This window comes from Pseudogymnoascus verrucosus, assembly GCF_001662655.1.
Source record: "Pseudogymnoascus verrucosus strain UAMH 10579 unplaced genomic scaffold scaffold_62, whole genome shotgun sequence".
NCBI lineage: Eukaryota > Fungi > Ascomycota > Leotiomycetes > Thelebolales > Thelebolaceae > Pseudogymnoascus > Pseudogymnoascus verrucosus.
Window position 1 is genome coordinate 31,040 of NW_017263713.1, and position 24,887 is coordinate 55,926.

Sequence of the window (24,887 nt, forward strand, 5' to 3'; positions counted from 1 at the left end):
ATCAATTTTCATGTTTGAAGATTATTAAAATGTTGATGGGCTTTGCCCTGACCCTAATAATCAGGGGACCACCCCGCCACTTCACCCCGCCATATACACGAAAGATTTCCCTGCTAGGGGCGGCTGCATCCGAGCATATGCAAGGTTAGCGCCTAGAGTCCACCTAAAAATGATATTGTTCCATATAAAGGCGTGTTGTCCTACATAACACTTTTTTTTTAGGTCATCAGCTTCGATATAACCATACTTATGACCCGCGTTGGGCTTTCATTCTGCCTCAGCAAGCCAGCACATATTGACGGGAGTGATGTCCCGAAACAAGCCTGAATGTGACGCATCATTATAGCCATTAGACGGTAATGGTCGATGTCTTAAAATAACCTGCTTCAGAATTACGTTACCACCGGTGCGGAGGTGAAGAAGATAACTCACAAGGCACATTAACTCGTCACCACAGCCTGGAAGGCATTCGCGTACGTTTACATTAACATTAACTTATTGCCCACCTTAAAACGACTTTTCTCGACTGCCAGCCTTACTACGGTCTCGAGGAAGCGGTTTGGATAGTATTGCTGTGATTGTCACGACTTTCGATTTTGTGTAGAGTTAAAGAGGAAGATGTTGTGGGGTAGAAGCAGGAAGTTGTGAGTGAAATAACATCCTCAAGGGTACTGTCGTCATTAGTGCCCCCCATAGCATCCATCCCCATCCCCCCCATCCCCCCCATCCCCCCCATCCCAATCCCCGCTCCACCTCCCGCACCAGCACCAGCAGCAGCGTTATACAACCCCCCCCTCCATCAACGCCCTCATCTGCTCCTCCATCGCCGCCGGGCCAGCCCACTGATTTTGTTGGTCCCTGAAACCTAGGGTCTGTTGTTGTTGTTGCTGCTGCTGTTGCTGTTGGAGAATCTGCATCTGCCTCGCCTGCTGCGCTCTCAGCACTACCTGCAGCTGCTGCTGCTGCCCTCGGGGCGTGAGTTGAAGCTGCTGAGTCTGGATGCGCATCTGTGATGACCCCGCGGTCACGGTAGCAGTGGAGGAGGGGAGAGGAGCAGGTGATGCGGCGGAGGAGGCGGAGATGAAATCTTCGTACGCCCCGGTTTGTAGGGACTGCAGGGTATCCATTGTGAATGGGGAGCCGCCGGAGACATCTGCAAATGGGGAGACGTCGCCGTAGCCGCCACCATCGACATCTCCAAAGTTATCCTCCATGTCGAGGCCGGGGTAAAGGTTATCACAGAACGAGTCATCCCCGAATTGACTCTCTGGCGCTGTGGTGGTGGTCGTCGTCATCGTCGCAGCGCTCAGTATCCCACCCATCTCCATCTCCCCCCCCCCCCAGCCCGCTCCTCCCTCTCCAGTCTCCTCTGCAACTCCACAAACTCCCCCGCATCAGCCGGAGACTCACTCGCAGCACCACTAGTCGCACTCGACGGATCAGGGCGGATACACCCCAACTTGGCCGCAATATCGTGAATCACCGGCTGCCCCCTGGCATTCACGACGGGCGAGTCGAGCGTCCACTGCTCGCCTGCTATGACCATGGCGTACAGCTTGTGCACCGTGGCGATGAGGGCGTATTGGGTGTTTTCGAGGACTTCGGCGTAGCCGCGCGGGAGCTGCTTGAATTCGGCTTTTTTGCGGTGACCGGCTGTGCAGACGAGGCCGTCGTCGCGGCAGCGTTTGCAGGGGGATTCGGCGTTGCACTAGGGGGGGGGGTTTAGTGTGGTTCTTTGGTTTGGTTTGGTTTTGGCAAGTTTTTTCTTGTCTTCATCCCCGCGGTTCTCTTCTTATTTCTCATCTTATGACACCCCCATTTTTCTCACATGCACACTCTCATACTCCTCTCCAATCTCCACCCCACCAAAAACCAACCCTCCTCAGTCAAACAAAAAAAACAAGAAACTAGTAGAAAAAGTCACAACTAAACTTCGCCTTCTTCATCCTACACCTCTCACAAGCTTTCCACACCCTCTTTTGCCTCCCACCCCTCATCTCCGGACTCCGACTCCTACTCGGCGGCGGCGCCGCCGCCGCCGCCGTCGTAGCAGCCATCACTCTCTTCGCGCCCCTCGGTCCCGGCTTCGACATCTTCGTCCGCTTAGACACCGTCTTGTGCGCTGCGTCGTTATCCGTTGAAGGCGGCGATGGGAGAGACTGTGGGCGGTTCGGTGGTGGCATTTTTCTGGTTTATGTGTGCGTGTGCGTGTGTGTAGGTGGGGTATATAAGTTGCGAATTAAATCATTCTGTGGGACGTGGTTGTGACCACCGCTGCTGGTGCTAGTGGTGGTTGTGTCGTTGGGGTGTTATATGGGCGGAATGTGAGAATAGTGATTATTCTCGTCTGTTTCCCCCGCGGAATTCCCGTGATGGGGTGTTGGTCCGGCTACGACTGCTTGAGGTGTAGGGTTCCTGGTTTCCTGGCTGGATCTGGCTTCGTGCGGGGTGGTTTTAGGGTTGACGTCTAGGATTATTGGCGTTGTGTGTGTTGTGTTTCGATTTTCCCAGGTATGTCTATAGTCCTAAAGTTTAATAATAGTATTAATGGTTAATTATAATAAGTTGCCTTTAGTCTATGTTATACTACTCTCTAAAATGTAGTCTAAGTTGAATAATGTTAACTTACACCCCTTCCTTACTATATCTAGTTAGTATTATTATGTGTATTACCTCTATACTATACTACTTTTAAGATGGATTTAATATTCTTCTTTAATATTAATATTACACTAACTTATATAGATAGTTACATCTTATTTGTATAAATGTTATATATAACAATTAAACAAAGTCTATTATATTATAATGTTATATAGTCTCAGTCCTATTCTACTCGCCCTCTTAGCCTGCTAGTTCTACTACACACCTAACAAACTACTTAATTTTACTATAGCATACCCTCTGTATTTTCTATATAATCTACATATATGTTACATTTCACTTATAACAACTAGAACACGTTATCGTCTTAATCCTAGTCGTTACTGCCTAGAGTGACACCACCCTTTCCTAGCGTTGCTAGTAGGTCTAGGACCTTGCCCTACGACCCTGCATTGCTCCTGTTCCCCTCCTCTGTTAGCTGCCCCTTGCCATTAGATCCCTCTCTGTTGCCTAGCGGTAGTGTTCTCCCTAAACACCTAGTCCGCCGTCTCTTTAGTGACCCTCCCTGCAATGTGCTTCTGCCTCTCTGCCGTTTTCTTCCTCTGCCTCCACCTCCTCGGCCTCCTCTACCCCCCTCTCTGCCTCCTGTCTAACCGCCTAGGTTGCCTCCTATCTAACTGCAACTAGATTAAATAGTGTATGGTTCTTTGATCTAGAATCGTTGCCAGCATAATCCGGTGCATCACGTGACAAAATGCAATATCTATATAGTCGTTTCAGACTCACCATGCAATCCTAGTCTGCCTTGTAACAAGTTCATCAGACCACTCATATCTCTTGTGCTGACATACCAAATACACTGTTCGCTGTTCCATATCGAAAGACCACAATATTCCGTGTGTCCTTGCCCAAACCGGAATAGTGTCACCTTGATCTTGCTCCTCCTCAACTTCCATGATCCACTCTATCATTTTAGTTACCAATTTGCTATCCCAGACACCTTCTCTACGTGGGTGTAAGCGCAGTAAGGAGATTACTTGTCGTCTGATCGACTTCACGCGGCATTTGATGCCTACTAGCCAAAGAGGCAAAATGATGCCGAGATCGAAGGTAAAGCAAATAGTGGCTGATTGGTGTATCCAGTTGGTCTTGAGTAGCATTTGTGATAAAGTTACTATATCTTCAAACTCGGAAGTAAAGTCGTCAAACACGGCTTGGCTGAATGAAAGTGCGGTCACTAACTCAATATGAACCATCTTTGAATGCAGATAGAGTGTATCGGCTGCTGATAACTCCCTTCGACCCTGCTCAAATATTCCCTTGGAGAAAGCCTGAAAGCACTTAGACCATTGAGATAGCCCTGAGATGTTGTTTGCTTGATAGGAAGCCAACCTCTGAGGAAGCGGTAAGGAATCCGTGTGGCTGGATCCGTTCGCGGATGAGCAAGCTGCATTTGTAGGATGCTGGACCGTTGCTAAGCGAAGAAATGGTGAGTTGACAGAGTAATTGTTTGTCCGGTGGCACACCATAATGTTCAGGCGATGTAAGATAATGGCGCATTTCATGATAAGTTCCAGGTATTTTCGCGCCTGTGCAAAAGTGGTGAAAACTCTGGGCATTTTTTGAAGAGTTTGTGTACCGCTTCTTAGGAAATCCTCGTCTCCAATTTGCTGTGCACTGTTGGCATCTTTGCTTAGGCAAGCCTGTCGACCCAGAAATCTCTCATCTAGGGTATATAGTGTCTGAATTTCTAAGCGGCTAAAAGCTCGAAAAATGTCGTCTTCAATGACCTTAGGAGCTGGTGATGATAATCCCAAAGCGTGCTTATGCGCATCGGCATATTGCGATCTCCAATCCCGTAACAACGAAATACCGGTTTGAATCTGATCCACCACTAACCTGTCATTACCGAGGCCTGCCTCAAACATCGTGACCAAAAAGCAGCAAAGTAATGTTGTCCTAAGATTCTGGCATTCACTGGAAACAGCGGTCCTTATGTATTTGATAGCTTTGCTGTATTGCAGAAGTGCATCCTGATAATACAGGACAGGTCTCATCTCACAAGCGTTACGAGACACAGAGCTGGGGCCAGCTGTGTCGGACTTCTTGGCGAGTGCTCCTAGAGCAACGATGGCATATCGAACAGAAACTTCAGAGTCGCATGCTTGCAACAATATGCGACGCAACGCTTCGGCATCGAAGGTTGGGAGAACCTCGAATGCAGTTTTTGTGGAGAATAAGTCGAAATATTGGTACTCCTGCTCCGTCTCAAAGAGCCTTCCTGACAGTGTATTTGAAACTAGAGTGGAGGGACTCGCATTCTTTGGCTGTACAGAGCGACATTTAAGTGGGCGAGGACCAGGTGAGGGTTGCCGGCGTGCACATTCTAAATCAAGATTCAAACAGCGTAGACATGCTGGTTTCGACTCGTCACACTTTACTCGGCGCAACCTGTAACAAACGTGTTTAGATTGTTTCAGTGTGGTGTGAGGCTGAGATAGATCTGTAATGGAGTTGAAAAGATCAAAGTCAGCTGCGGCGGCAAAGGTATGTCCAGAGACGGAGTATTGCTGCACGACATCCACCTCTTGTGGCTGGAACATTCCTATTAATTGTACCCCGCCGCAGTAGTAGCAGTGCCCGGACACCGATGACATGGAAGTCAAAGGCGGGACCACCACCCTCTGTGTGCCTGAGTACTGTTCTGACGAAGCCGAAGAAATCTGAACTTGAGGTAAGCATCGGCATGGGCTAGGGTTGAACTCTGTAATAGATTGCTGGCCATTTTGTACAGTTCCTAATTGTTTCTGTTGACGCTGCTTGTTCCGAAACTCCTTCATTGCATGGGATCGAATGCTACTGCGTGTCGACTCGTCTATCTTGCGGCCAGATTGTCTGACAAAATGGTATGCTAGAGGTGGAGGTGGAGCGCACCCACTCTCACTTTGGTGTTCCATAATAGGAAGCTAAAACGCGTTAGTAAGTTTTACATTATCCTTTGCGAGAGGGTGTCGCAGTTGATGGGATTCTACCCTGGGCTACAGAGTCCACGAGCGAGCTAAGGATAAAGATCGGAAGGCCTACCGCAGCTGACAAGCCTCCGTGGGGAGCTCAGCTTAATCGGCTATCCCATAAGAGAGTATGAGCTGTTCCTGCTACGTGCATATAATGAAGGCGAATGGTATCAGTAATTGTCGCCACTTGTTTGAATAAAGTCAGGATGATAACCTAATTAGATAATCGGATCTCAATAGCCGATCTTCGCCTAACGGTGTCAACCTAAGGTGGCTAAAAATGGAGCACATACCAAAATCGATCTAGTACGGTCATTACGTCGCTGCCCTAGTTTGGATTCACGGCAAAAACATTTCTGCTACCACTAGCGTCCAGAAACCACAGGTAACCTTTAATCCTACAGCGCTTATGGTATAACCTTGAAAATGTCAACTACTTCTGGCCGGAGACCAGGGGCAAGGGCTACCACCATGAGTAGCATGAAGTGCTGCGCTGCACTGCACTGCACTGCACTAAGAGCGATCCTTAGTAAGTGCGCCATCGTATCAGTATCACCCCACGTGGTGCTTCGACGCCTGGATTCATGGCCTGAGCATGTATCGCGACTTGTCACCTGTCCGCAATCACACTCCATTATAATTGCTTGACATTATGAAGGACTATGGAGGACTGTGAACGACGCTTCTAAGCTCAAATAAACTGCACATCACCTTCCATTTGCATCCTAGAATTAATCACCAGCTTTTAAAAGGGAGGTTAGTGTAAGACAAGACATAAGAAGGAGTAAGATGCCAATGAGGGGTAGGCTGAGTTGTGGAGCTTACCACCCACTGTATCCTAGAATCTACTTCGTATAGGTGGCTCTCAGATAAATAAACCATAGGCCTTGCATATAAGCACAATAAAGATTGCCTAATAGCAGCAAGCCATTGCGTGAGGCCGACATTCTTATTCGTCAAAATATAACCCGCCTAAATCAACCAACACTAGCAAGCAAGTACATAATATTACACATGGGACACCATACTACTCGTCCAAATCGTGGGTAGGGGGCGATTAAATTTGATGACTAACTGCGTGAAGACATGGATACAATATGACATGCCTTCGGCCGTCTTCTTCCCTAGTTCGGAGCCCTCTCGTGTATTGGAATGGCCAACCGACTTGGGCCTAATGTTGTTATGGTGGCGTGGGTTCTCGAATCGTGACCGTCGCAAATGCCAAACTTCGGTGCCATTTGTGGACCTTCTTCTGCCCACGAACCGCCATGCACGGGGATACAGTAAAGCTCCACTTTCACTTAAGACCGCAAACACCGTAAAGACCGTCGCAGGCAGGTGCCCGATGAGCATGTGCAACGAACAAGGTCAACTGCCATATATATCTACCTGCCGTTTCATCACTGTGTGTTGGATATTTCCCCTCAAATTGAACTTCTTTGTCTTTAACTTGACTTTCACTACCCCTGAATCTCCTCGCAGTATGAAGCCGTACTCAAAACGTTTCTCGGTCGATGAAATCCCAGATCTCTCGGGAAAAGTCGTTATAATCACCGGGTTAGTATGATTTGATCCCCAAATTTGCAATTCCCTATAAGAGTCCTAGTGCTCTTTCAGCTAACATCTCATCTCCAGAGGTGCATCAGGAATAGGGAAGGAAGCCGCCCTCCAATTGTTTCAACACAATGCCAAAGTCTACATCGCATCGCGATCTAAGACCAAATTTGATGAACTTGTAAAAGAAGCCCAGGACATTTTGGATGATGGAGGTGGCTCTAAGGTTTCGCTCAACCTCCAGTTCCTACAACTTGATTTGTCGGATATGAAGAGCTGCGTTATAGCAGCGAAGCAGTTTCTAGGGATGGAGAAGAGGCTTGATGTGCTCGTTGCTAACGCGGGACTTGCTGTTGTGGTAAGTTCTTTCTTGTCAATTGCCCGTCTAAAGATGATAGAGTCGCTTTGGGTGTAATTGAAAGTCTTAACACATCTCTTAATTTCAGCCATGCACGCTTTCGAAAGATGGGATTGAGATACAATTTGCGGTGAGTTTATCTATTTATATAAGTCAGCTAGCAAATCACTTACGGGAGTTGCAGACAAACGTAAGCCCAGTGACTATGTATTCGTTGTGGGCATCTCTGAACATCTTCATACTAGCATCTAGGTCATTTTGTCTTCATCTATAATCTTCTGGTACGTCCTTCAAACTATCAGGTTAATTTTCAAATAACTCATTATATTGAATCTGTAACTTAACTTATAGGATATTATTAAAAAGACATCAATTCGATTTGGGCAAGCCAGGATCGTGGTGGTATCCTCGCATGCACACGCTATGTATAAGCCTTCATCGTCTGATATTATCGATTTCAAAGATTTGAAAGTAGAAGGGGTTAAGGAGCTCAAAAGCTTTGGGGATGTTCAAAGCAGTTTGCAGAGGTTAGTTCTAATATCTTAGCCTGGCAGGGAGGCGACTAATACATTAAATAGATACGCGCGTTCTAAACTCGCAAACATACTCTATACACGTTCCCTGGCCACCCATCTTCGGGAGTTAGGCTATTCCAATATATTTGTGAATTGTTTAAACCCAGGTATTACATCTTTTCAGCCTCATAACTTTCTTCCTTGTCTTCAAGTCTGAAAACGATCAATCTGACTCTCCTACAACGCGACAGGAACGGTTGGCACAGCTCCCTCCACCGACTCAGCCTCCCTCCCTCCATGGCTTTCGTTCGTAACTTCATCTATCGTTCGAATGACTAGCATTCCTCCGCTTACCGGCGCGCTTACAACTCTCGTTCTCGCTACAGACCTCGATATCGCTTCTAAAAATTTAAGTGGCAGGTACTTCGATGTAGGTCCACTGGCTGGAAAGTTCTGGTATGGATATAGCTGGGATGCTACGGAGTCTAAGCTTTCTGAAGCAGCGAAGAATGAAGAATTGGCTGAACGACTCTGGGCTTGGAGCATGGAGATGATTACAAGTGAAGAAAGGGGGGGGCTGTAGCGGGCGTGACCAAATAGTCATGATAGATTTGAACCCAATGCCAATGTTTTCTAGAATTCACGGTCTTATCGAGCCCCTATATCCCCGTCTTTAATTACCATTTTGAGGTTTCGCTTGAATTTCGACAGTAGATAAGCCTTACAACTAAAAACCGCGTTTATAACTAAACTACTAAGATAATACTCTTACTAAAAGAGCAGCCTAGCATAGATAGTAGTATAGCCAAATAACAAGAAGGTGCTGTGCGTACCACTAGCCTAAAAGTTTATTTTACCCTCACCATCCAAAAGACTCCTTAATATACTCTACCCACCTCGTCCCACTCTTTAACGCTACATACACCGCGCCCCTTGCCTCATCTGCCATCCCAGCCGGACCACAACAAGCACTACAATGCGTCCGTCTTGACTCCCTGCCTCCTTAATCTCCTGAGTGACTTCCAGCACCTAGCCTATGACATCTGGTCTACCGTAATTAATACCCACCTCCACTACCAGATAATCCTTTACTTGCTGAACCGTATCAATCAAGTTCCCATCCACAAGACCATTCTTGCGATTCGAGGTAGCATAGAATGAGACTTCAATATCCCCTCGTTTCAACACCGGTGCTAACCCCCTCGCCGCCAAGTCATGGAACATAGCCGCTTGCTTAGCAGCCCAGACAAGAGTGATGCTGTGCGTAACCATTGTGCCTTTTGCCAAATGAGCAATGTGCTCTTTGGGATACGGCAAAGCACCAGCAATGCCCGTTCCACCTGCGAGAAGAACGATATTCTCGAAGTGATGCAAGGGCGTGGTCTCACCGTAGGGACCTTCTAGGAGTATGCGAGTTTTGACCTGCCCGGAGGGGTGTTTGATGCACTCGTCACGGAGGCGTTTGGTTCATCCTGTGGATGGGCGGACGTAGAAGAGGAATTTGTAGCGGCCTTGAGGTTGTGGCTGGGCGGAATTAGTTAACACGGATTCACAGTTAGAGAAGGGACCTAATGATGCGCTTGCTAGTAAAACGTCGTCATAAGTAGTTGCTTTAGTCCTTGGCGAAGTTTTGGTATTTGAAATAATTGGTTCATCGTCTTCAATTTATCCTAGCCAGCTAGAGTGAAAGGATGATTCTCCCACCCTCTCTACTTTAGTGGTTGGTAAAGGTAGTAATGCTAATTTGGTTTCGGCTTGAGACTCTCCGAGCCCGGGATGACTTCGAGTCTAATCAAATCGGCCTCTTTGCTATATGTTGCTGTGGACATGGTTTGGAGGATATCTAGAGATCGATTAACATGGATATTACAGTATACTTGTCGGATGATCCTGGAAAGCCGGTCAAGTACCCATATCGTTACCAAAGGCCATAAGTAACCATCGTAAGCTTTATCGAAAATCTTAGCATGGCTAGGAACAGTCAACATGGTGCATCTCATCAAGACAGTCTTCATACTAAAACAAACCCACGATTGTGGCGATAGACAGGCAGATGTGGATAATAAGGAAGACCTCGTAGCACATGTGAGGTATGAATATCGAAGATAAAATCAGCAGGAGACTCATGATTATTGTGGCCTATCCTTTTATTAGCTTGGCTCCCTAGATCAATAAATTAGGATAAACTCGCCATGCTAACCATAAACCATTAGTCTTTAAGTAACCCAGCTTTAAATATTATTAGCACTGTAGTATTAAACGATGAATCGACAGTATAGTAAGGTGACATTTTTGTTTTGATCCTCTCGAAAACCGACTTTGATCCCCTCGACGGACCCCTTTTTACACATAAGGCATAGCATGACATTTCCATTTCGATCCCCTCGAAATCCAATTTCGAGCCTCTCGACGGACCCCCTTTGCGCGTCTATAGGTAGCACGACCTTTTTTTTTATTTCGATCCTCTCGAAATCCAACTTCAATCCCCTCAAACAACATTTTTCGCCTATTCAGATAGTACTACATCCTATGAACAGTCGCGCGATAAATTTTTAACTTTAATGTTATCGAAACATACATTTAATGCTCTCGAGCAGAAAACGTAGGATAAACGCCTCAAATACAGCGCATGTAACACATTCCCCCCTAAGTTATAATTTCCACCTTCTCCCCCTTCTCCCCCTTCTCCTCCCCTACTACCCTCCCCTCCGCCTTCCCCTCTACATAAAACAACCGATCGACACGAACAGCCGCGTACATACACGAAACGGCAAGCTCGAAAACCGGCACAAACACGTAAAATGCAGGCTTGCTATAATACCTGTACAAAATCAGCGAGTTCAACCCCCATCGCGAAAACATACCATGGCGCGGCGTTCGCAGGAAGATGCTGTAACATCGTCGCGGTTCTCATCCCCTGAAAATATTAGCCACGCCCAAACCCATCCCACGACAACTCACAAGCTCCCAACACAGCAACGTCGTGGCGACAACGATGACGGCCACCTTCGTGCTCGTTTTTCCCGTTCCCTCAACCTCTGCCGGGAGCAGCATTGTAATGGCGAGCACGAGGAACGGCGAAAAGGTAAAGGCGACGAAGAACGAAATGACAACTTTGAGGAGGATCCCCGTAACAACGCGGATATGCGGATTCGTCGTCTTAAACTGCAGCACCATGGCGACGAGGACTGATATGTTAGCTTCGCCAACGACCACGGAGAGTACTCACCCATAGGAACGCAGCATATAATGATGACATATGGGAGCCGGCGCAAGGCAAATTCGAAGACGGGTTTCGAGTACAGCCGTGGATGATATTCACCGAGCAGCCTCGTTGCGAAGACGCGATTAATGCACCACTATCAAATTAGAACTGTCGACTCTCATTTTGACAAACTCACCAGCAAGATCACCCCGGCAGCAACCAGCGCGTTGGCGGCAATCGTCACATCTGGGTTGCTCGGCCTCGTCGCCCATACAATCCGCATGGTAAATGTTGCCACTCTCGACATGCTGAATCCAAAGCAAAGCGCGCTCGGCGTGAACTTCCTCCCTGCTCTTCGATTCTTCTGGAATATGGTCATGTGTGTGGCGCCGATGGCAAGGTAGCATGCGATGATAACTGCGCTGATGGGAATATCAACCTGACGTGAAGGGATCCCGCCGAATATAGCAGGCGGGACGCCCATAGGGGCTGAAGAGGTGGACATGTCGTCGTAGTGGCTTTAAATGGATCGGAGAGAATTCCTAGGCGTCTCGTCGCAGTGGTTGTAAATAATGGTAGACAAATCACAGGCGTCCGTCGCAGTCGTTGTAAATGATCGTGGAGAACTCAGGTCTGATGGCGCGGGCGTCGCGTCGCGGTGAATTATATAGAAATCAGGCCCGCGAGGTGGACATCCGTCCAAGTATATTATAAACGAAACCAAGCCCGCGAAGTGGATATCAGTCTCGGTATATTATAAATAAAATCAGGCCTTTCAGTTCAGTCCCTAACGGACATCTAATCTCAGTATGATAAACCAAGTTATAAGGCAAGGGCCGGACTTTACAGAACCTCCGTGATACTAGGCCCCACCGACAACCAATCACAAACGACCTCGGACACAACGGGCTACATCTATTCTCCGTACATTATACTACACTACTTTGCCAAGAACTTCTGGAAAGCCTCCTGCTGAATCGTGATATTCCCCACCGCCTTCAGCTTCTTCCTTCCCTCCTTCTGCTTCTCCAGCAGCTTCTTTCGCCGCGAAATATCGCTCGCGTGCAGCTTCGCCAGCACATCCTTCCGGAACGGCTTGATCGTCTCTCGCGCAACGATCCTCCTCCCCGCCATCGCCTGGATAATCACCTCGTACATCTGTCTATCGACATGCTCCTTGAACTTCTTGACCCACTGCCTGCCGACCCTATCCACCTGCGACGTGTGAACCACCCGCGATACGGCATCAACTGGCACCTTGTTCACTAAAAGCTGCATCTTGACAATCTGACTCTTCCTCCACCCAGCATCCTCATAGTCGAGAGAGGCATACCCCCGCGTCGCCCCTTTCAACTTCCCAAAAAAGTCGTCAACAAGCTGCGCTAGCGGGACGAGATATTTCAGAATGACCTGCGTCGATGTAAAGAAGTTCAAGCTCTGCTGTATCCCCCGATTAACCTCGCAAAGCTCAATCACCTTGCCAAGGTACTCCTCGGGCATTGTAATGGTCGCCTCCACGTATGGTTCCTGCAGCTCCGCAACCTTTGAACTACCCTCGTCGCCATCAGGAAACAATGCGGGATTCTGGATGATCGTTTCCTTGCCGGTATTCCAGATAACCTTGAAAGGCACAGTCGGCGGAGTGATGATGAGACTCGCTCCGTGCTCTTGTCTCAATCGATCTTCAAACACAGAACAATGAAGTGTCCCCAAAAACCCAAGACGCCAGCCTGCGCCAAGTGCTTCAGACGACTCCTTTTGTAGCGTCACACTCCTGTCATTGAGGACGATCTGGTTGATACTGTCCTCGAGATGGCCATGCTCTCCTTGATCAACGGGAAATGCTGCCACAAAAACCATCGACTTTGGCTCTTCAAAACCCGGATACGGTTCCACAAGACGCTCAGAGCCGACTGTCGTAAACGTATCACCCACCTTGGCGTCCTTACTCTGCTTCATGCCCGGATTAAAGTAGATATACCCCACCTGGCCCGCGCGAAGTGACTTTTGCGGCGTCTCCAGCGGATGCATAATCCCAACCTCCCCAACAATATACTTGAGCCCAGTCGCAAACGAAACAACGTGATCTCCAGCCTTGATTGTGCCGTCAAATATCCGGACGAGTAGAATAACACCCTTGTAGTTATCGTACCAAGAGTCAACAAGAAGCAGCCGCAGTGGCTTCAGGTGATCTCCAACAGGCGCCGGAATCTGTTCGATGACCTTTGGTAGGATTTCCTCGACGTTAAGTCCAGTCTTGGCGGAGATGAGAACCGCATTCTCCGGCTTCAGTTCAAACGTGCTCTCGAGCTGCTCGAGTGCCCTGGGAGGGTCGGCAGAGGGCAGATCGATCTTGTTCACAACAGGGACAAGTGTCAGGCCTTGGGAAAAGGCGAGATAAAAGTTAGCGACGGTCTGCGCCTGTACGCCCTGACTGGCATCCACAAGAAGCAGAGCCCCTCCACAACTCGCATATGACCTGGTGACCTCGGCGCGAAAGTCGACGTGGCCTGGCGTATCGACTAGATGAAGCATATAGTCCTCCCCCTTGTAATTATACAGCATGCTACATGTCTGCGCCTTGACAGTAATCCCCCTCTCCCTCTCGACGTCGAGCTTGTCTAGGATCTGCTTGTTGCCTCCCTTCTCGATCGTGCCGGTAAGCTCCAAGAGCCGGTCGCTGAGAGTGCTCTTTCCATGGTCGACATGTGCCACGATACAGAAATTTCGGAACCGTTCGAGGGGTATCGCATCGATTCGCCGTTCCAAGTCGGTCTTGGGTTTCGAGGGGGGAGCCGCCCACCGCGCTATGGATGTCGTAAATGTGCGATTGAAGGCCAGGCAGGTGCCATCGCTACTAAGCGGTGAGCTAATGAGCCTGATGAAAGGGCGGAGACATCGCCGCATTAAGGGCTGCTGGCGACGGGAATGTGCTTTTGTCGTGCTGGTCCCTTGGGCGGTCGTCTCAAATAATTCTCGACCCTGTCGCGCGGTAGTTATTCCGCGCCGGCCTGACGTTCCCGCGGCAACGATAAGATATACACCACTCTCCAACGTCAATCGCAAACCAAACGGAACATCAAGGAAACGGGTATCATGTCTGAAGCAAAGGATAAATCCAAGGTGCACAAGCTCAAGCTGAAAGGTTCGTCGAGGCTGGTTGCCGAGTTTTTCCAATACTCGATCAACACAATCCTGTTTCAGAGAGGCGTTTACCCCGCCGAAGACTTCAGCGCGTAAATACCACCCCCCTCACCTGGATGGACACTGCTGACTCCTCACAGAGTCAAGAAATATGGCCTCAACATGCTGGTCTCCTCGGACGACCAAGTCAAAGCGTACATCAAGAAGATTATGTCACAGCTCGATAAATGGATGGTCGGAGGCAAGATCTCCAAGTTGGTTGTCGTGATTACGAGCAAGGATACGGGCGAGCACATGGAGCGCTGGCAATTCGACGTCCAAATCTTCAACAAGAAGAAATCGTCGTCCTCCTCCAAGAAGGCAGCAGACCAAGAGAACGCCGCGCCCGAGTAAGCATCACAGGCCGAAAACGGGATCAAAGCTAACTAGAGACAGAGGATCTGAGCCCGCAGCGGAAAAGACGGAGAAGGAGATTCAAGACGAGATACAGTCCATCTTCCGACAGATTACGGCCTCAGTTACCTTCCTACCGCAGCTGGAGGGCGACTGCACCTTCAACGTGCTTGTCTACGCAGACGCCGACTCCGAGGTGCCAATGGAATGGGGTGACAGCGACGCCAAGGAGATTAAGAATGCCGAGAAGGTGCAGTTGAGGAGCTTCAGCACGAGCAATCACAAGGTCGATACTCTGGTGAGCTACAGGCTCGCCGAGTGAGTGGGAAAGATTTCGGTTGATTTGGAGGTTCGGAAGGATATATCAGGAGTAAGGCGTTCTAACAGGAAGGGCCAGGGTGTAAACTTGCTTGTACTACCTAGGTGAAGCATCATATGCTGTGTACCCGGGCATGAGGGTTGTGGTATCATACTACGTTACAGGTGCAATATGACTGTGTGCCTCAATTGCAAACATAAATCATTTATTCTAGAAACTATTTTTTGCCTAACCCCGTCTAGATTGCCCCATGGCAACTCTCGCTGAGAAATGCATCGACTAACACCGAGCGCCCATGTTGAAGTATGCCACACCACGCTATCTACGCCCGTTAAAGTGCGTGACCAATATATACAACGTTAGATTCCAAATGAACATGGAAACTATCTTGGATGATGGAAATTGTTGAAGGATTTGTTGAAAGATTATACCCCTGCGTACTCTAGAAGAGACCGTCAATCTCGCCAGTCTCCGTGTCGATATCGACGTTGATGTAACCCGGAGCTGTTGGCAGACCAGGGATCGTCTGGATATCGGCGGCGAGGGCATACAAGTACCCAGCACCAACCGCCAGTCTGACATCGCGGATGGGAACGGTGAACCCGGTTGGGGCACCCTTCAGCTCGGGATCGTGGGACAGCGAGTACTGAGTCTTGGCAATGCAGATGGGCAGGTTCCCGAAGCCCTGCTTCGTGTATGTGTCAACCTTCTGCTGGGCGAGCTCGCTGAACTCGACCTTGTCGGCGCCGTACATCATCTTGCAGATGGCCTCCATGCGCTCTTGGACAGTGCCCTCGGTATTGTACAAAAGCTTGAAGTCCTTCTCCTTCTCGGAAGCAGCAATGACACCCTTGGCAAGGTCAACGGCACCAGCTCCACCCTCAGCCCAGTGGTTGGCGGGGATGGCATCCTCGGCACCAGCAGAAATGGCCTCCTCGCGGATAACCTGGACCTCAGCCTCGGTATCGGTCTCGAATTTGTTGATGGCGACAACGACTGGGACACCGTATTGCTTTGCGTTCTCAATGTGCTTCTTGAGGTTGACGCAGCCCTTGCGCAGAATATCAACGTTCTCCTCAGTGTACACCCTGTCAAGGGCGCCACCTGGGGAGATTGGTGGTCCACCACCATGCACCTTCAGTGCGCGGACAGTGGCGACGATGACGACGACGTCGGGAACAAGGCCAGAAGATCTGCACTTGATGTTGAAGAAGCGCTCACCACCCATGGTGAAGTCAAAGCCAGCCTCGGTGATGACGAAACCAGCCTTTGCGTTGTGGTCCTCGTCAGCCTCGGTACCTGCGAGCTTCAGGGCGAGCTTGTCAGCCAGGACGGACGAGGCGCCAATGGAGATGTTGGCGAATGGGCCGGCGTGGACAAAGACTGGAGTGCCCTCCAGAGTCTGCATGAGGTTGGGCTTGATGGCATCCTTCATCAGGGCAGCCAAGGCTCCACCAGCACCGAGATCATCGGCGGTGACTGGCTCGCCGCTCCTCGACGTACCAATGACCATACGGCCGAGGCGCTCCCTCATATCAGCAAGACTGTTGCTGAGGGCAAGGATGGCCATACACTCCGAGGCCACGGAGATATCAAAGCCGGTCTCGCGGGTCTGGCCTCTCTCAGTCGCCGCAGTTCCGACAGTAATGCCTCTGAGATGTCTGTCGTTGACATCGAGAACACGTCTCCAGGTGATGGTGGCAGGGTCGATGTCCAGGCGAGCAAAGCGGGTGATCTCCTCTGGGGTAAGGTCATCTGGGTTGGTCTTGTCGATGCCGAGCTTCTTGAGGCGACGGTGCCAGATGGGCTGGAACTCGCGCTTGCCCTTCTTCACGGGGACGAGACGCTTGTAGAGTCCACCATCCTTCTGGGTGTTCTCGTGGAACATTCTCGTCTCGATGGCAGCAGCCAACAAGTTGTTCGCGGCGGTAACGGCGTGGATGTCGCCAGTCAAGTGAAGGTTGAACTCGTCCATGGGGATGACCTGGGAGTAGCCACCGCCAGCGGCACCACCCTTGATACCAAAGGTTGGGCCCTGGGATGGTTGCCTGACGTTGGCAAAGGCGATGCGACCAAGGTGGGCACCGAGTGCTTGAGTTACACCCATGGTTGTGGTGGACTTGCCCTCACCGAGAGGTGTTGGCGTGATACCAGTAACGACAACGTAGCGACCATTGCGGCGATGCTCGAGGCGCTTCAGCAGCGACAGGTCAACCTTGGCCTTGTACGCTCCGTACGGCTCAAGCTCTCCACCGAGGACGCCGATCTCAGCCGCGACACGGGTGATCTGCTTGGGGTGCTGTGCCCGCGAGATGGCAATATCGGATGGGACTGGAGTGCGCAGCTTGAGGGGGAGCGGCAAGATGCGGCGAGCCCTCTCGCGCGCAAAGGAGGAAGTTGCCGCGTCGACGACGTTCTGCAGCAACATGGCAACGGTCATGGGACCGACTCCACCGGGGACTGGGGTGATGTGCGAGGCGACCTCGACGGCGGCACTGTAGTCAACATCTCCCACCAATCTCTGGCCTGACTTCTTGGTCTCATCGGGGATGAAGTTGGTACCGACGTCAATGACGATGGCACCTGGCTTGATCCACTCGCCTTTGACGAAGTGGGCCTTGCCAATGGCAGAGACAAGAACATCAGCCTCCTTGACGTAGCTCTCAATGTTTTGGGTCGCGCTGTGGCAGACAGTGACGGTCGCATCGGCATCCTTGAGGAGGTAGCTGACTGGGCTGCCAACGATATCGCTGCGTCCGAGGACAACAGCCTTCTTTCCCTTGAGATCCACACCAGTCGACTCGAGCAGCTTCATGACACCCTTTGGCGTACACGGGGTGAAGAGTGGGACACCACCACGCTTGGCCAGCTCGCCAATGTTGATTGCGCCGAAGCCATCGACGTCCTTCTCGTTGGCTACGGAGGAGGTGACAGAGTATTCAGAGATGTGCTTTGGGACTGGCAGCTGGACGAGGATACCGTGGACGGTCGGGTCGTTGTTCAGGACATCGATTTGGTCGATGAGCTCGCCCTCAGTGGTCGACTCAGGGAAGTGAATGAGTTCACAGCTGATGCCGGCCTGCAGATAGTCAGTATGGTGCTATTTTTCAGTCCTTGGCGGGGTCATACCTCTTCGGCAGCCTTCAGCTTCATCTTGACATAGGTGCTGGAGTCGGAGCGGTCGCCCACTGTTCACACCAAGGTCAGCTCAGATTCCCTTATCGCGCTAGATATGTCGTCACATACCTTGGATGATCTTCAGCGAGGGGTGGAATCGCGGGTTGGTCTTGAGCTGCTCGTCAATCTGAGCGTGCAGCTTCTCACGGATCTCCTTGGCGATGGCATTGCCATCAATCTTGATGCCAGCCATATCGACTGAAGAGGAGGAAAAGAGTCGTCGGGATGGTTTGCTGGTGATGAAGCTCAGGTTTCGAGAGAGAGGAGGGGTAGATGAGGAGGACGAGTAGCGCAGGGATGCAGCCCTTGGTAGGATCGGGAGAATGGTGCGGGCAGTGATAAACCCGAGACCGGTGCGGAGAGGGGCAGCAGCTCGCAAGGCTGAGGGGGGGAGGGAGGGAGCCACGGCGACCAACTGAGGAGGGTGAGACGGGTGATGAGGAGGGGTAACGCTGGCAGGACTGATGCTGGTAGTATTGGTGACACGGCGCGTATGACCAGAAACAGCAGGAGCACCAGGAGCAACTGCAGGAAGCCCTGGATAATCACAGAAGAAATAACTTTTGTGGCAGCCTCGCGGCCTGATACTGGTCGACCTCGGTCGTGATTGCCCAGCTTGTCGTCCAAGTGGTTGCAGCAATCGTGCGTGTGAAAGCCTCGCGGGTGTCCAAGTCCGTCGCGCAGCCATGGTGGGGTTCAGCATTGCCCAATTTTGACGGCCTCTGAGCCAATGAGATGCTGCCAATTCGTAAATGATAGATAAAAGCGACTGATTTATCTCAATCGGGTACAGAGATGGCCTAAAATCGTACAAGAAATCCCACAACCAGTATATACACTCTGATAAAATATTGAGATGTTGAATCACGGACGGTTTTTGATGGTATTTTTTGGTGTGGAGGTGGAGGGTTTATGGGGATTAATGAAGGGAATAAAAAATGGGTGAGTCAACGGAAAAATCCATTTTTTGTGCGTGGCCTTTTCCTCTCAACAGGCATATTACTGACTGTCACAAATTACTGATATCCCCCACTTCCTCCCGCTCATCCCCGCCTATCCTCTGCCTCACACGGCGCTATGCCCCTCAATACCAAGGCACCAAGTAACGTGACTGGCTTGACAGAGTATAGCTGCGGTTTTATCCAGTGTTTGTTCCCTGTCAAAATAATGCACATCACGTGACTGAACAGTCTCACGATTTGCACAAAATCTTTGCCCTCTCAATACATCCAAGCGAGGGTTGCTGCATTTAACCTAAATATCCACACGTGACTTGCTACTATTAAGATACGAGACTCTTCGTAGGCCCGCCTAGCCGCGACAATAGCGGCTGTCCCAAAAAGAATATCAGTGGAGGGGTAGTGCAGAGGCAAGGGATCGTAGCGGGGTCAGGATGCCACATGGATACACTGATGGCACACAATGCACGTCCCCTTACGGTTGCATCTTCCGGCTTTACTACCATTGGCACATCGTCCCGAGAGGTCTTCGACGGCTCCATCTCCCACCGTCAAATCCGTGGCACATTGTCCTGAGAGATTCAACGGCTGCATCTCCCCTGGCACATGGTCCCGAGAGATTCAAACGGCTGCATCTCCTACCTTCACATCATTGCCACGCTGTCCCGAGATATATTTCACGCAGAAACTCTCCCACACAAAATTTAGAACAGCCTTCATGTCTAGCTGAGGAATCCTAAACACAGTGTAGCCCCAAGCACTTATTAAACGCCCGCAGATGCAACCCTACTCTCTCCAACCCAGGCCCACCCATGTCATTCATTCCCAACCCTTCAAGCACCAATCTGCTGCTTCTGCTGCCTCTCAACCTCGTACGTGAAGTCAAAGTAGGCCTTGTCAAACTGGTGCACACGCACGTATCCGTCCTCACCGCCCGACGCATAACCCTTTCCGTTGGGGTCGACAGCGACCGTGTTGAGCGGGCCGAAGTGGCCACGCACGCGGCCAATCTCCTCCTCGAACACCTTGTGGTAGAAGCGAGCCTCAAATTTACCTTGGCGAGTCGAGGTGGTGGTGACATCCATAGCGGCCTGGCCGCCACCGAGGATGACGAAGTCTTTCTTAGGGGTGATGGAGGCGGAGTTAAGGGGGGTATCGGCGACGAAGGTCTTCATGACTTGGAGGTTGGTGGCATCGACGATCTGGTAATGTGAGTAGGGGAGTGATGGGGAGGCGAGCATGCTTTCGTACCTTGGCAGTCTTGTCTTTCGAGGCGGTGATGAAGTATGTCCGGTCAGGGGCCCACTGCAGATCGGTGACAGGTGAATCCGGCTCGTGCACCTGCACATTGTCCAGTTGTTCGCCAGTCTATCTCAAGGTTAGAATTTTCCCATAGCACTGAATACGGGTTGACTCGCCTTAGCATCATATTGCGAAACGGTTCCGTCCTCGTGTCCTGCGATGATGTACTTTGACAGGAAACTCCATCCGGCAACCGTAGCCTTGCTTTCCTCACATGTGATGGTCATCGCCTTCTCGTCGCGCTGCTCCGCGTTAACATCCAGGTTGATATCCATGACGACGATCGTGCCCAGGAAACCCATGCGCATCTCGGTGACGGCGAGTAATTGCGATCCATCCTCGGAGAACTCCACACGCTTGACGGCAGTGTTGAAGTCCCAGGTCTTCAAGCACTTGCCGGTCTTGACATCCCATAGCCTGACGGTGTTATCGGCTGCGCCAGAGGCGAGAAGAGTGCTGGTGGGGTCGACATCGATGGTCCAAAGGGCTCCCTGGTGGCCGTGATAGGTGCCGAGGCGCTCGCCGTTGTGTGCGTACCACGCACAGATGTGCTGATCCTTGGCGGTCGAGAAGATGATATCGCCGTCGCGGTTATATCTGGAAAGCAGTCAGCAAAGCTCAGAGTGTGGCGTATCGCATTGTCGGCGCTGGTAGTCGCGGGGGGGGGGCATACTTGATTTGGGTGAGCGCACGCTCCTGTATTCTTGTTAGCAGCTGGCTCCAGGTGAAACAGCGAGGCGATGCAACTTACGTGTCCTTGAAGAAGAATAGGTCTCATGTTGGGCGCTGATGGAGGACGTATGGAAGTTGTTGTCGAGAATAGCGGTTCTCCAAGCAGTTCTTAAGGTCGCCTTCCAAAAGTTCGCGGATGGCCTGTGTGTTGCCTTGTCGTGAATCACGAATTGTGCGCTGGTGGGGTAGCCAATCAGAACAGAGTGGACGAGTCTGGCTATCATTTTTTGAGTTTGCGCTTGTTGGAAAGGCTGCACGTGAGTCACTAGCTGAGTCATCTTGACATAAAATGAACTCATCCACGTGACTCATGTGACTAGTTCCAAAGGCATCTTAGCGTGGGGGCTCAATCTTATCTGATCCGATACCCATACTAGTGTATCTTGGCAACCGTAGTTACAGCACCCACTGTTTCTCTGTTCCTGCCAAGGCATCCCCACAGGGTCTCACTTTTCGTTTTCTCATCTATGTATTCTCCGTGATTTGAGTGGGAAGTATTCATAGAGGAAGGAGTAAGAAATGTGAAAACTTGTAATGATTCGCATGCTATTCGCATATCAATTCAGACTACATCACCGAAACAGGTTTTGAAATAGGACGCGTCTTCATATTCTAGAGGCTTGCCCCACATTTCCGTCATCTAGGCCGAAGTCCGCTGAATCCCCAGCAAACGCCGAGAATTGGCCGCGCCGCCTTAAATATTCCTTCCAAAATGAAGTCAACCCTCACTGCACCCATTGCAACCCAGAATCATGGCATCCCGCAGCCACTTGACGTCGGTGGTGAGAGAGCTCGGACTTTTGTCGATATGGAACTCGCCCCTCGATGTTAAGCTGCTATGTATCCAACGGTTCGTCAGGCTGTTCGCCTATGGCGCAACGACGCTGGTCCTTGTGCTGTACCTATCGGAATTGGGCATCTCAGATCAGCAGATTGGAGTTTTCATGACTCTGACACTTTTCGGGGATGTTTTTATTAGCCTCTTCCTCACCATGTTTGCCGACAGGATAGGACGGAAGGATGTCCTCGCCCTAGGGGCCGTAATGATGACTGGAAGTGGTATTGCCTTTGGTCTCAGCGGTAACTACTGGGTGCTTCTCGCGGCTGCTATATTTGGAGTCATCAGCCCAAGGTAAATCTCTCGTCGCATCGTTAATAGCCATTGCTGATAAAACGCTAGTGGAAAAGAGGTTGGCCCATTCCGTGCGATTGAAGAGTCAACCCTTGCGCACCTGACAGAGAAAGAAGTACGAGCGGATATTTTCGCTTGGTACACTCTAATTGGGGCTGGGGGCTATGCATTCGGGCTACTTGTCTGCGGATGGATGGTAGAGGTACTAAAAGCACTAGACGGGTGGGATGATATCCGCGCGTACAGAATCGTTTTCTTCTCATACTCCGTGTTTGGGGCAATGAAGCTTTTACTTATTCTTGCTCTGAGCAAGGATTGTGAGGCCAAGCCTGAGCCACCTCAGGAGCGGCCCCACGAAGAAGCACCTCTGTTGGGTCCCGCAGAACCAAACAAGCCCCGTCGATCGTTCTTTGGGGCCTTCTCTCACATCAGCCACGAAAGCTTGGCTGTACTGTTGCAGTTGTGTCTCCTGTTCGGGCTTGACTCCTTTGCGAGTGGTTTGATTCCGCTGTAAGTATCAACACTGCTATTGGGGGTTATTTCTGACATCATGTGTAGCTCGTGGGTCACGGTCTTTTTCCAGAGGAAGTTTGGCATCACAGATGGCTTCCTTGGGACTATATTCTTTACCACGAACATTATCGCAGCCCTTTCGACCCTAGTCGCGGCTTCTCTTGCAAGGAGAATTGGCAATGTCAAGGTAAGCCTCGGTTTCCAAACACACGTCCTATGGCTGACACGGCACAACATTAGACCATGGTATTCACTCACCTCCCTTCGGCTGTATTTGTCGCCTTCATCGCAATTCCCTCCCAGATGCCTCTTGCTCTGACCTTCCTTATCCTACGCTCCTGCACCCAATCTATGGATGTGGCGCCTCGGTCCGCCTTTCTCGCTGCCATTATCCTCCCAAACGAGCGTACGGCAATAATGGGAATTCTAAATGTTGTTAAGACGTTCACGTCCGGGCTTGGCCCCGGACTCACAGGAGTGCTCTTTGATCATGATCTAGCATGGACCGTATTTGTAGCGGCTGGATCTCTAAAGGTGATTTATGATTTGGGTATGTTGGCAGTCTTCAAGGGTCATGAAAGTCGGGAAGACAAGCCGGTCAGGCCAGCCGACGAGGAGACATAGTGTTTAAGGGAGTGGTGGTAGATGGAGGTTATCTCGCGACTATTTTTTGTGCAATTTGTATGTATCATCCACGCTGTATCTAGATTGCCTTATTATCAACGTTGTATTACAAGCTCCCCTTCACCAACCGGCTCTTCGAACCCACTGACATACCGATCAAAAATTTCCGGTGTCATTTTGAACGCCGAGTCTGCGTCCAATCCTGCCGCAGCTCGCTCTTTAATCCTTCGCCTCAGCTCTGAGACATCAGTCTTGAGGTATACGATAACCACCTGGGCTCCACCTGCCTCCACGATTGTCCTATATTCATCACGGGACGCGCGAAAGGCAAAGGATAGGTCCACTACAACATCATTCTTGCCGCCCTGAAGAATCTCCTGTAGTCGCACCTTCAGTGCTTCGTTGGCTTCATCTTGGTATCGGCTATACTTCGATGCAGGGTAGTCTCTGTCATAGGCGCCGTACTTGTCGTAGATGTAACCGTCGATGGAGAGGCGGATGAATGATGGAAACTTGGCAACTATTGCCTTTGCAAGCGTTGATTTTCCAGAACCTGATGATCGTCAACAAGCAATTCCTCTTGGAGGGCCAGAGACAACCAGAAATACCGCACGTCATAACCACAACGCGGCGCGAATCTAGCGGTCGGAGTGCCGCCTCCAATTCAGTGGGCACCTGGGATCTTATTTCGGACATCATGCGATTTGTTTTTAGATAAATTCTGATGACTGTTTGTTAATAAATATATAGAACCATGGTTGAGTCATAGCAGAAGAACGTCTGTGTTTACATGTAACTCTGAGTCTTAATTTAGCGTAATGCAGGGAGGCCATGGTGCGGTTATGGAACAAGGTGGCCGCAAAGTTTAACAAGAACAGATGTTGGATTTTTTGCATCGAACTATTAATTGGCAGATTTGAAGGTTTTGTCCTACGGAGCATGATCAGATGAAAGGGCACTGTATATCGATGCATCGATTACTGGAAGTTTTTGCACTTGACACCCCTAACATACTAAACAGCGCTGGACCCCGAAAGAATAACTGAAGGGTATGGCCGGTGTTGAAAAGAGGCGATCAATGAGAGAGAAGGTCGTGGGAGGCTGTGGTTCATCTAATGCTGAAGACGAATGTGCGAGTGCGTGATTTATCACTTGAAGAACCCAGAACAAATACCATGGCGCATTGCCTATTACGGAAAGCCGGAACACTAAAGTCAGCAAAATAATCAGCGCAGATTGGCTTGTAAATGTTTTATCTGCGTTCTCAGAATGAAACTAGCCAAAATCAATATAAAAACGAACAGGGCTCAATAAGGGTCCACCGAGTCGTCCTTCCTGAGTT

At 50.2% G+C, this 24,887-nt stretch overlaps 12 protein-coding genes across 12 annotated transcripts; 3 read left to right on the forward strand and 9 right to left on the reverse strand.

The window, feature by feature from the left end:
* Positions 1-779: 779 nt before the first annotated feature.
* Positions 780-1,214, reverse strand: VE01_09563 (uncharacterized protein; the record flags this gene model as incomplete). The annotated part of the gene is made up of 1 exon (XM_018278976.1): positions 780-1,214. One exon carries the CDS (start codon positions 1,212-1,214, stop codon positions 780-782), a length of 435 nt encoding a protein of 144 aa, XP_018126174.1.
* Positions 1,215-1,306: 92 nt separating this feature from the next.
* On the reverse strand, positions 1,307-2,183 carry VE01_09564 (uncharacterized protein; the record flags this gene model as incomplete). The annotated part of the gene is made up of 2 exons (XM_018278977.1): positions 1,307-1,708; positions 1,974-2,183. The coding sequence occupies 2 exons, from the start codon at positions 2,181-2,183 to the stop codon at positions 1,307-1,309; spliced, it is 612 nt and encodes a 203-aa protein (XP_018126226.1).
* A 717-nt stretch (positions 2,184-2,900) lies between these two features.
* VE01_09565 (uncharacterized protein) lies at positions 2,901-5,798 on the reverse strand. The gene is made up of 2 exons (XM_018278978.2): positions 5,637-5,798; positions 2,901-5,570 (listed from the first exon to the last, which is right to left on the reverse strand). Exon 2 carries the CDS (start codon positions 5,559-5,561, stop codon positions 3,387-3,389), a length of 2,175 nt encoding a protein of 724 aa, XP_018126225.2. The 5' UTR covers positions 5,562-5,570; positions 5,637-5,798; the 3' UTR covers positions 2,901-3,386.
* A 905-nt stretch (positions 5,799-6,703) lies between these two features.
* VE01_09566 (uncharacterized protein) lies at positions 6,704-8,667 on the forward strand. Its single transcript, XM_018278979.2, has 6 exons — positions 6,704-7,175; positions 7,254-7,530; positions 7,619-7,660; positions 7,715-7,811; positions 7,882-8,057; positions 8,109-8,667. Exons 1-4 carry the CDS (start codon positions 6,721-6,723, stop codon positions 7,802-7,804), a joined length of 864 nt encoding a protein of 287 aa, XP_018126170.2. The 5' UTR covers positions 6,704-6,720; the 3' UTR covers positions 7,805-7,811; positions 7,882-8,057; positions 8,109-8,667.
* A 381-nt stretch (positions 8,668-9,048) lies between these two features.
* On the reverse strand, positions 9,049-9,317 carry VE01_09567 (uncharacterized protein; the record flags this gene model as incomplete). The annotated part of the gene is made up of 2 exons (XM_018278980.1): positions 9,049-9,056; positions 9,110-9,317. 2 exons carry the CDS (start codon positions 9,315-9,317, stop codon positions 9,049-9,051), a joined length of 216 nt encoding a protein of 71 aa, XP_018126169.1.
* A 1,434-nt stretch (positions 9,318-10,751) lies between these two features.
* VE01_09568 (uncharacterized protein) lies at positions 10,752-12,040 on the reverse strand. The gene is made up of 4 exons (XM_059464079.1): positions 11,447-12,040; positions 11,275-11,404; positions 11,007-11,233; positions 10,752-10,962 (listed from the first exon to the last, which is right to left on the reverse strand). Exons 1-4 carry the CDS (start codon positions 11,753-11,755, stop codon positions 10,858-10,860), a joined length of 771 nt encoding a protein of 256 aa, XP_059319315.1. The 5' UTR covers positions 11,756-12,040; the 3' UTR covers positions 10,752-10,857.
* On the reverse strand, positions 12,041-14,196 carry GUF1 (Translation factor guf1 mitochondrial). Its single transcript, XM_018278982.2, has one exon. It carries the CDS (start codon positions 14,155-14,157, stop codon positions 12,190-12,192), a length of 1,968 nt encoding a protein of 655 aa, XP_018126224.1. The 5' UTR covers positions 14,158-14,196; the 3' UTR covers positions 12,041-12,189.
* Positions 14,197-14,276: 80 nt separating this feature from the next.
* Positions 14,277-15,336, forward strand: MAD2 (mitotic spindle checkpoint component mad2). Its single transcript, XM_018278983.2, has 3 exons — positions 14,277-14,486; positions 14,535-14,783; positions 14,830-15,336. The coding sequence occupies exons 1-3, from the start codon at positions 14,347-14,349 to the stop codon at positions 15,107-15,109; spliced, it is 669 nt and encodes a 222-aa protein (XP_018126216.1). The 5' UTR covers positions 14,277-14,346; the 3' UTR covers positions 15,110-15,336.
* Positions 15,291-19,290, reverse strand: ADE3 (tetrahydrofolate synthase). Its single transcript, XM_018278984.2, has 3 exons — positions 18,353-19,290; positions 18,236-18,294; positions 15,291-18,185 (listed from the first exon to the last, which is right to left on the reverse strand). Exons 1-3 carry the CDS (start codon positions 18,984-18,986, stop codon positions 15,549-15,551), a joined length of 3,330 nt encoding a protein of 1,109 aa, XP_018126197.2. The 5' UTR covers positions 18,987-19,290; the 3' UTR covers positions 15,291-15,548.
* On the reverse strand, positions 19,291-21,371 carry TIF34 (translation initiation factor eIF3 subunit). The gene is made up of 5 exons (XM_059464080.1): positions 21,296-21,371; positions 21,218-21,240; positions 20,661-21,141; positions 20,494-20,610; positions 19,291-20,444 (listed from the first exon to the last, which is right to left on the reverse strand). The coding sequence occupies exons 1-5, from the start codon at positions 21,320-21,322 to the stop codon at positions 20,076-20,078; spliced, it is 1,017 nt and encodes a 338-aa protein (XP_059319319.1). The 5' UTR covers positions 21,323-21,371; the 3' UTR covers positions 19,291-20,075.
* Positions 21,372-21,721: 350 nt separating this feature from the next.
* On the forward strand, positions 21,722-23,668 carry VE01_09573 (uncharacterized protein). Its single transcript, XM_018278986.2, has 4 exons — positions 21,722-22,408; positions 22,457-22,918; positions 22,967-23,108; positions 23,162-23,668. The coding sequence occupies exons 1-4, from the start codon at positions 22,029-22,031 to the stop codon at positions 23,543-23,545; spliced, it is 1,368 nt and encodes a 455-aa protein (XP_018126210.1). The 5' UTR covers positions 21,722-22,028; the 3' UTR covers positions 23,546-23,668.
* VE01_09574 (uncharacterized protein) lies at positions 23,568-24,806 on the reverse strand. Its single transcript, XM_018278987.2, has 4 exons — positions 24,527-24,806; positions 24,336-24,475; positions 24,154-24,266; positions 23,568-24,098 (listed from the first exon to the last, which is right to left on the reverse strand). The coding sequence occupies exons 3-4, from the start codon at positions 24,242-24,244 to the stop codon at positions 23,641-23,643; spliced, it is 549 nt and encodes a 182-aa protein (XP_018126194.2). The 5' UTR covers positions 24,245-24,266; positions 24,336-24,475; positions 24,527-24,806; the 3' UTR covers positions 23,568-23,640.
* Positions 24,807-24,887: the final 81 nt, after the last annotated feature.

Coding starts and splice junctions, on each gene's coding strand:
- VE01_09565 (XM_018278978.2), bottom strand. CDS start 5,561: ATGGAACACCAAAGTGAGAGTGGGTGCGCTCCACCTCCACCTCTAGCA.
- VE01_09566 (XM_018278979.2), top strand. CDS start 6,721: ATGCCTTCGGCCGTCTTCTTCCCTAGTTCGGAGCCCTCTCGTGTATTG. Junction 7,531..7,618: donor ACGCGGGACTTGCTGTTGTG/GTAAGTTCTTTC, acceptor TCTTAATTTCAG/CCATGCACGCTTTCGAAAGA. Junction 7,661..7,714: donor GGATTGAGATACAATTTGCG/GTGAGTTTATCT, acceptor CGGGAGTTGCAG/ACAAACGTAAGCCCAGTGAC.
- VE01_09568 (XM_059464079.1), bottom strand. CDS start 11,755: ATGTCCACCTCTTCAGCCCCTATGGGCGTCCCGCCTGCTATATTCGGC. Junction 11,234..11,274: donor TATATGCTGCGTTCCTATGG/GTGAGTACTCTC, acceptor CTAACATATCAG/TCCTCGTCGCCATGGTGCTG. Junction 10,963..11,006: donor CGTTGCTGTGTTGGGAGCTT/GTGAGTTGTCGT, acceptor TAATATTTTCAG/GGGATGAGAACCGCGACGAT.
- GUF1 (XM_018278982.2), bottom strand. CDS start 14,157: ATGCGGCGATGTCTCCGCCCTTTCATCAGGCTCATTAGCTCACCGCTT.
- MAD2 (XM_018278983.2), top strand. CDS start 14,347: ATGTCTGAAGCAAAGGATAAATCCAAGGTGCACAAGCTCAAGCTGAAA. Junction 14,487..14,534: donor CCCGCCGAAGACTTCAGCGC/GTAAATACCACC, acceptor GACTCCTCACAG/AGTCAAGAAATATGGCCTCA. Junction 14,784..14,829: donor CAAGAGAACGCCGCGCCCGA/GTAAGCATCACA, acceptor AACTAGAGACAG/AGGATCTGAGCCCGCAGCGG.
- ADE3 (XM_018278984.2), bottom strand. CDS start 18,986: ATGCTGAACCCCACCATGGCTGCGCGACGGACTTGGACACCCGCGAGG. Junction 18,295..18,352: donor CTCGCTGAAGATCATCCAAG/GTATGTGACGAC, acceptor TGGTGTGAACAG/TGGGCGACCGCTCCGACTCC. Junction 18,186..18,235: donor AGCTGAAGGCTGCCGAAGAG/GTATGACCCCGC, acceptor GACTATCTGCAG/GCCGGCATCAGCTGTGAACT.
- TIF34 (XM_059464080.1), bottom strand. CDS start 21,322: ATGAGACCTATTCTTCTTCAAGGACAC. Junction 21,142..21,217: donor CGTGCGCTCACCCAAATCAA/GTATGCCCCCCC, acceptor ACTGCTTTCCAG/ATATAACCGCGACGGCGATA. Junction 20,445..20,493: donor CGAAAGACAAGACTGCCAAG/GTACGAAAGCAT, acceptor TCACATTACCAG/ATCGTCGATGCCACCAACCT.
- VE01_09573 (XM_018278986.2), top strand. CDS start 22,029: ATGGCATCCCGCAGCCACTTGACGTCGGTGGTGAGAGAGCTCGGACTT. Junction 22,919..22,966: donor GCGAGTGGTTTGATTCCGCT/GTAAGTATCAAC, acceptor CATCATGTGTAG/CTCGTGGGTCACGGTCTTTT. Junction 23,109..23,161: donor GGAGAATTGGCAATGTCAAG/GTAAGCCTCGGT, acceptor GCACAACATTAG/ACCATGGTATTCACTCACCT.
- VE01_09574 (XM_018278987.2), bottom strand. CDS start 24,244: ATGATGTCCGAAATAAGATCCCAGGTGCCCACTGAATTGGAGGCGGCA. Junction 24,099..24,153: donor CGTTGTGGTTATGACGTGCG/GTATTTCTGGTT, acceptor GACGATCATCAG/GTTCTGGAAAATCAACGCTT.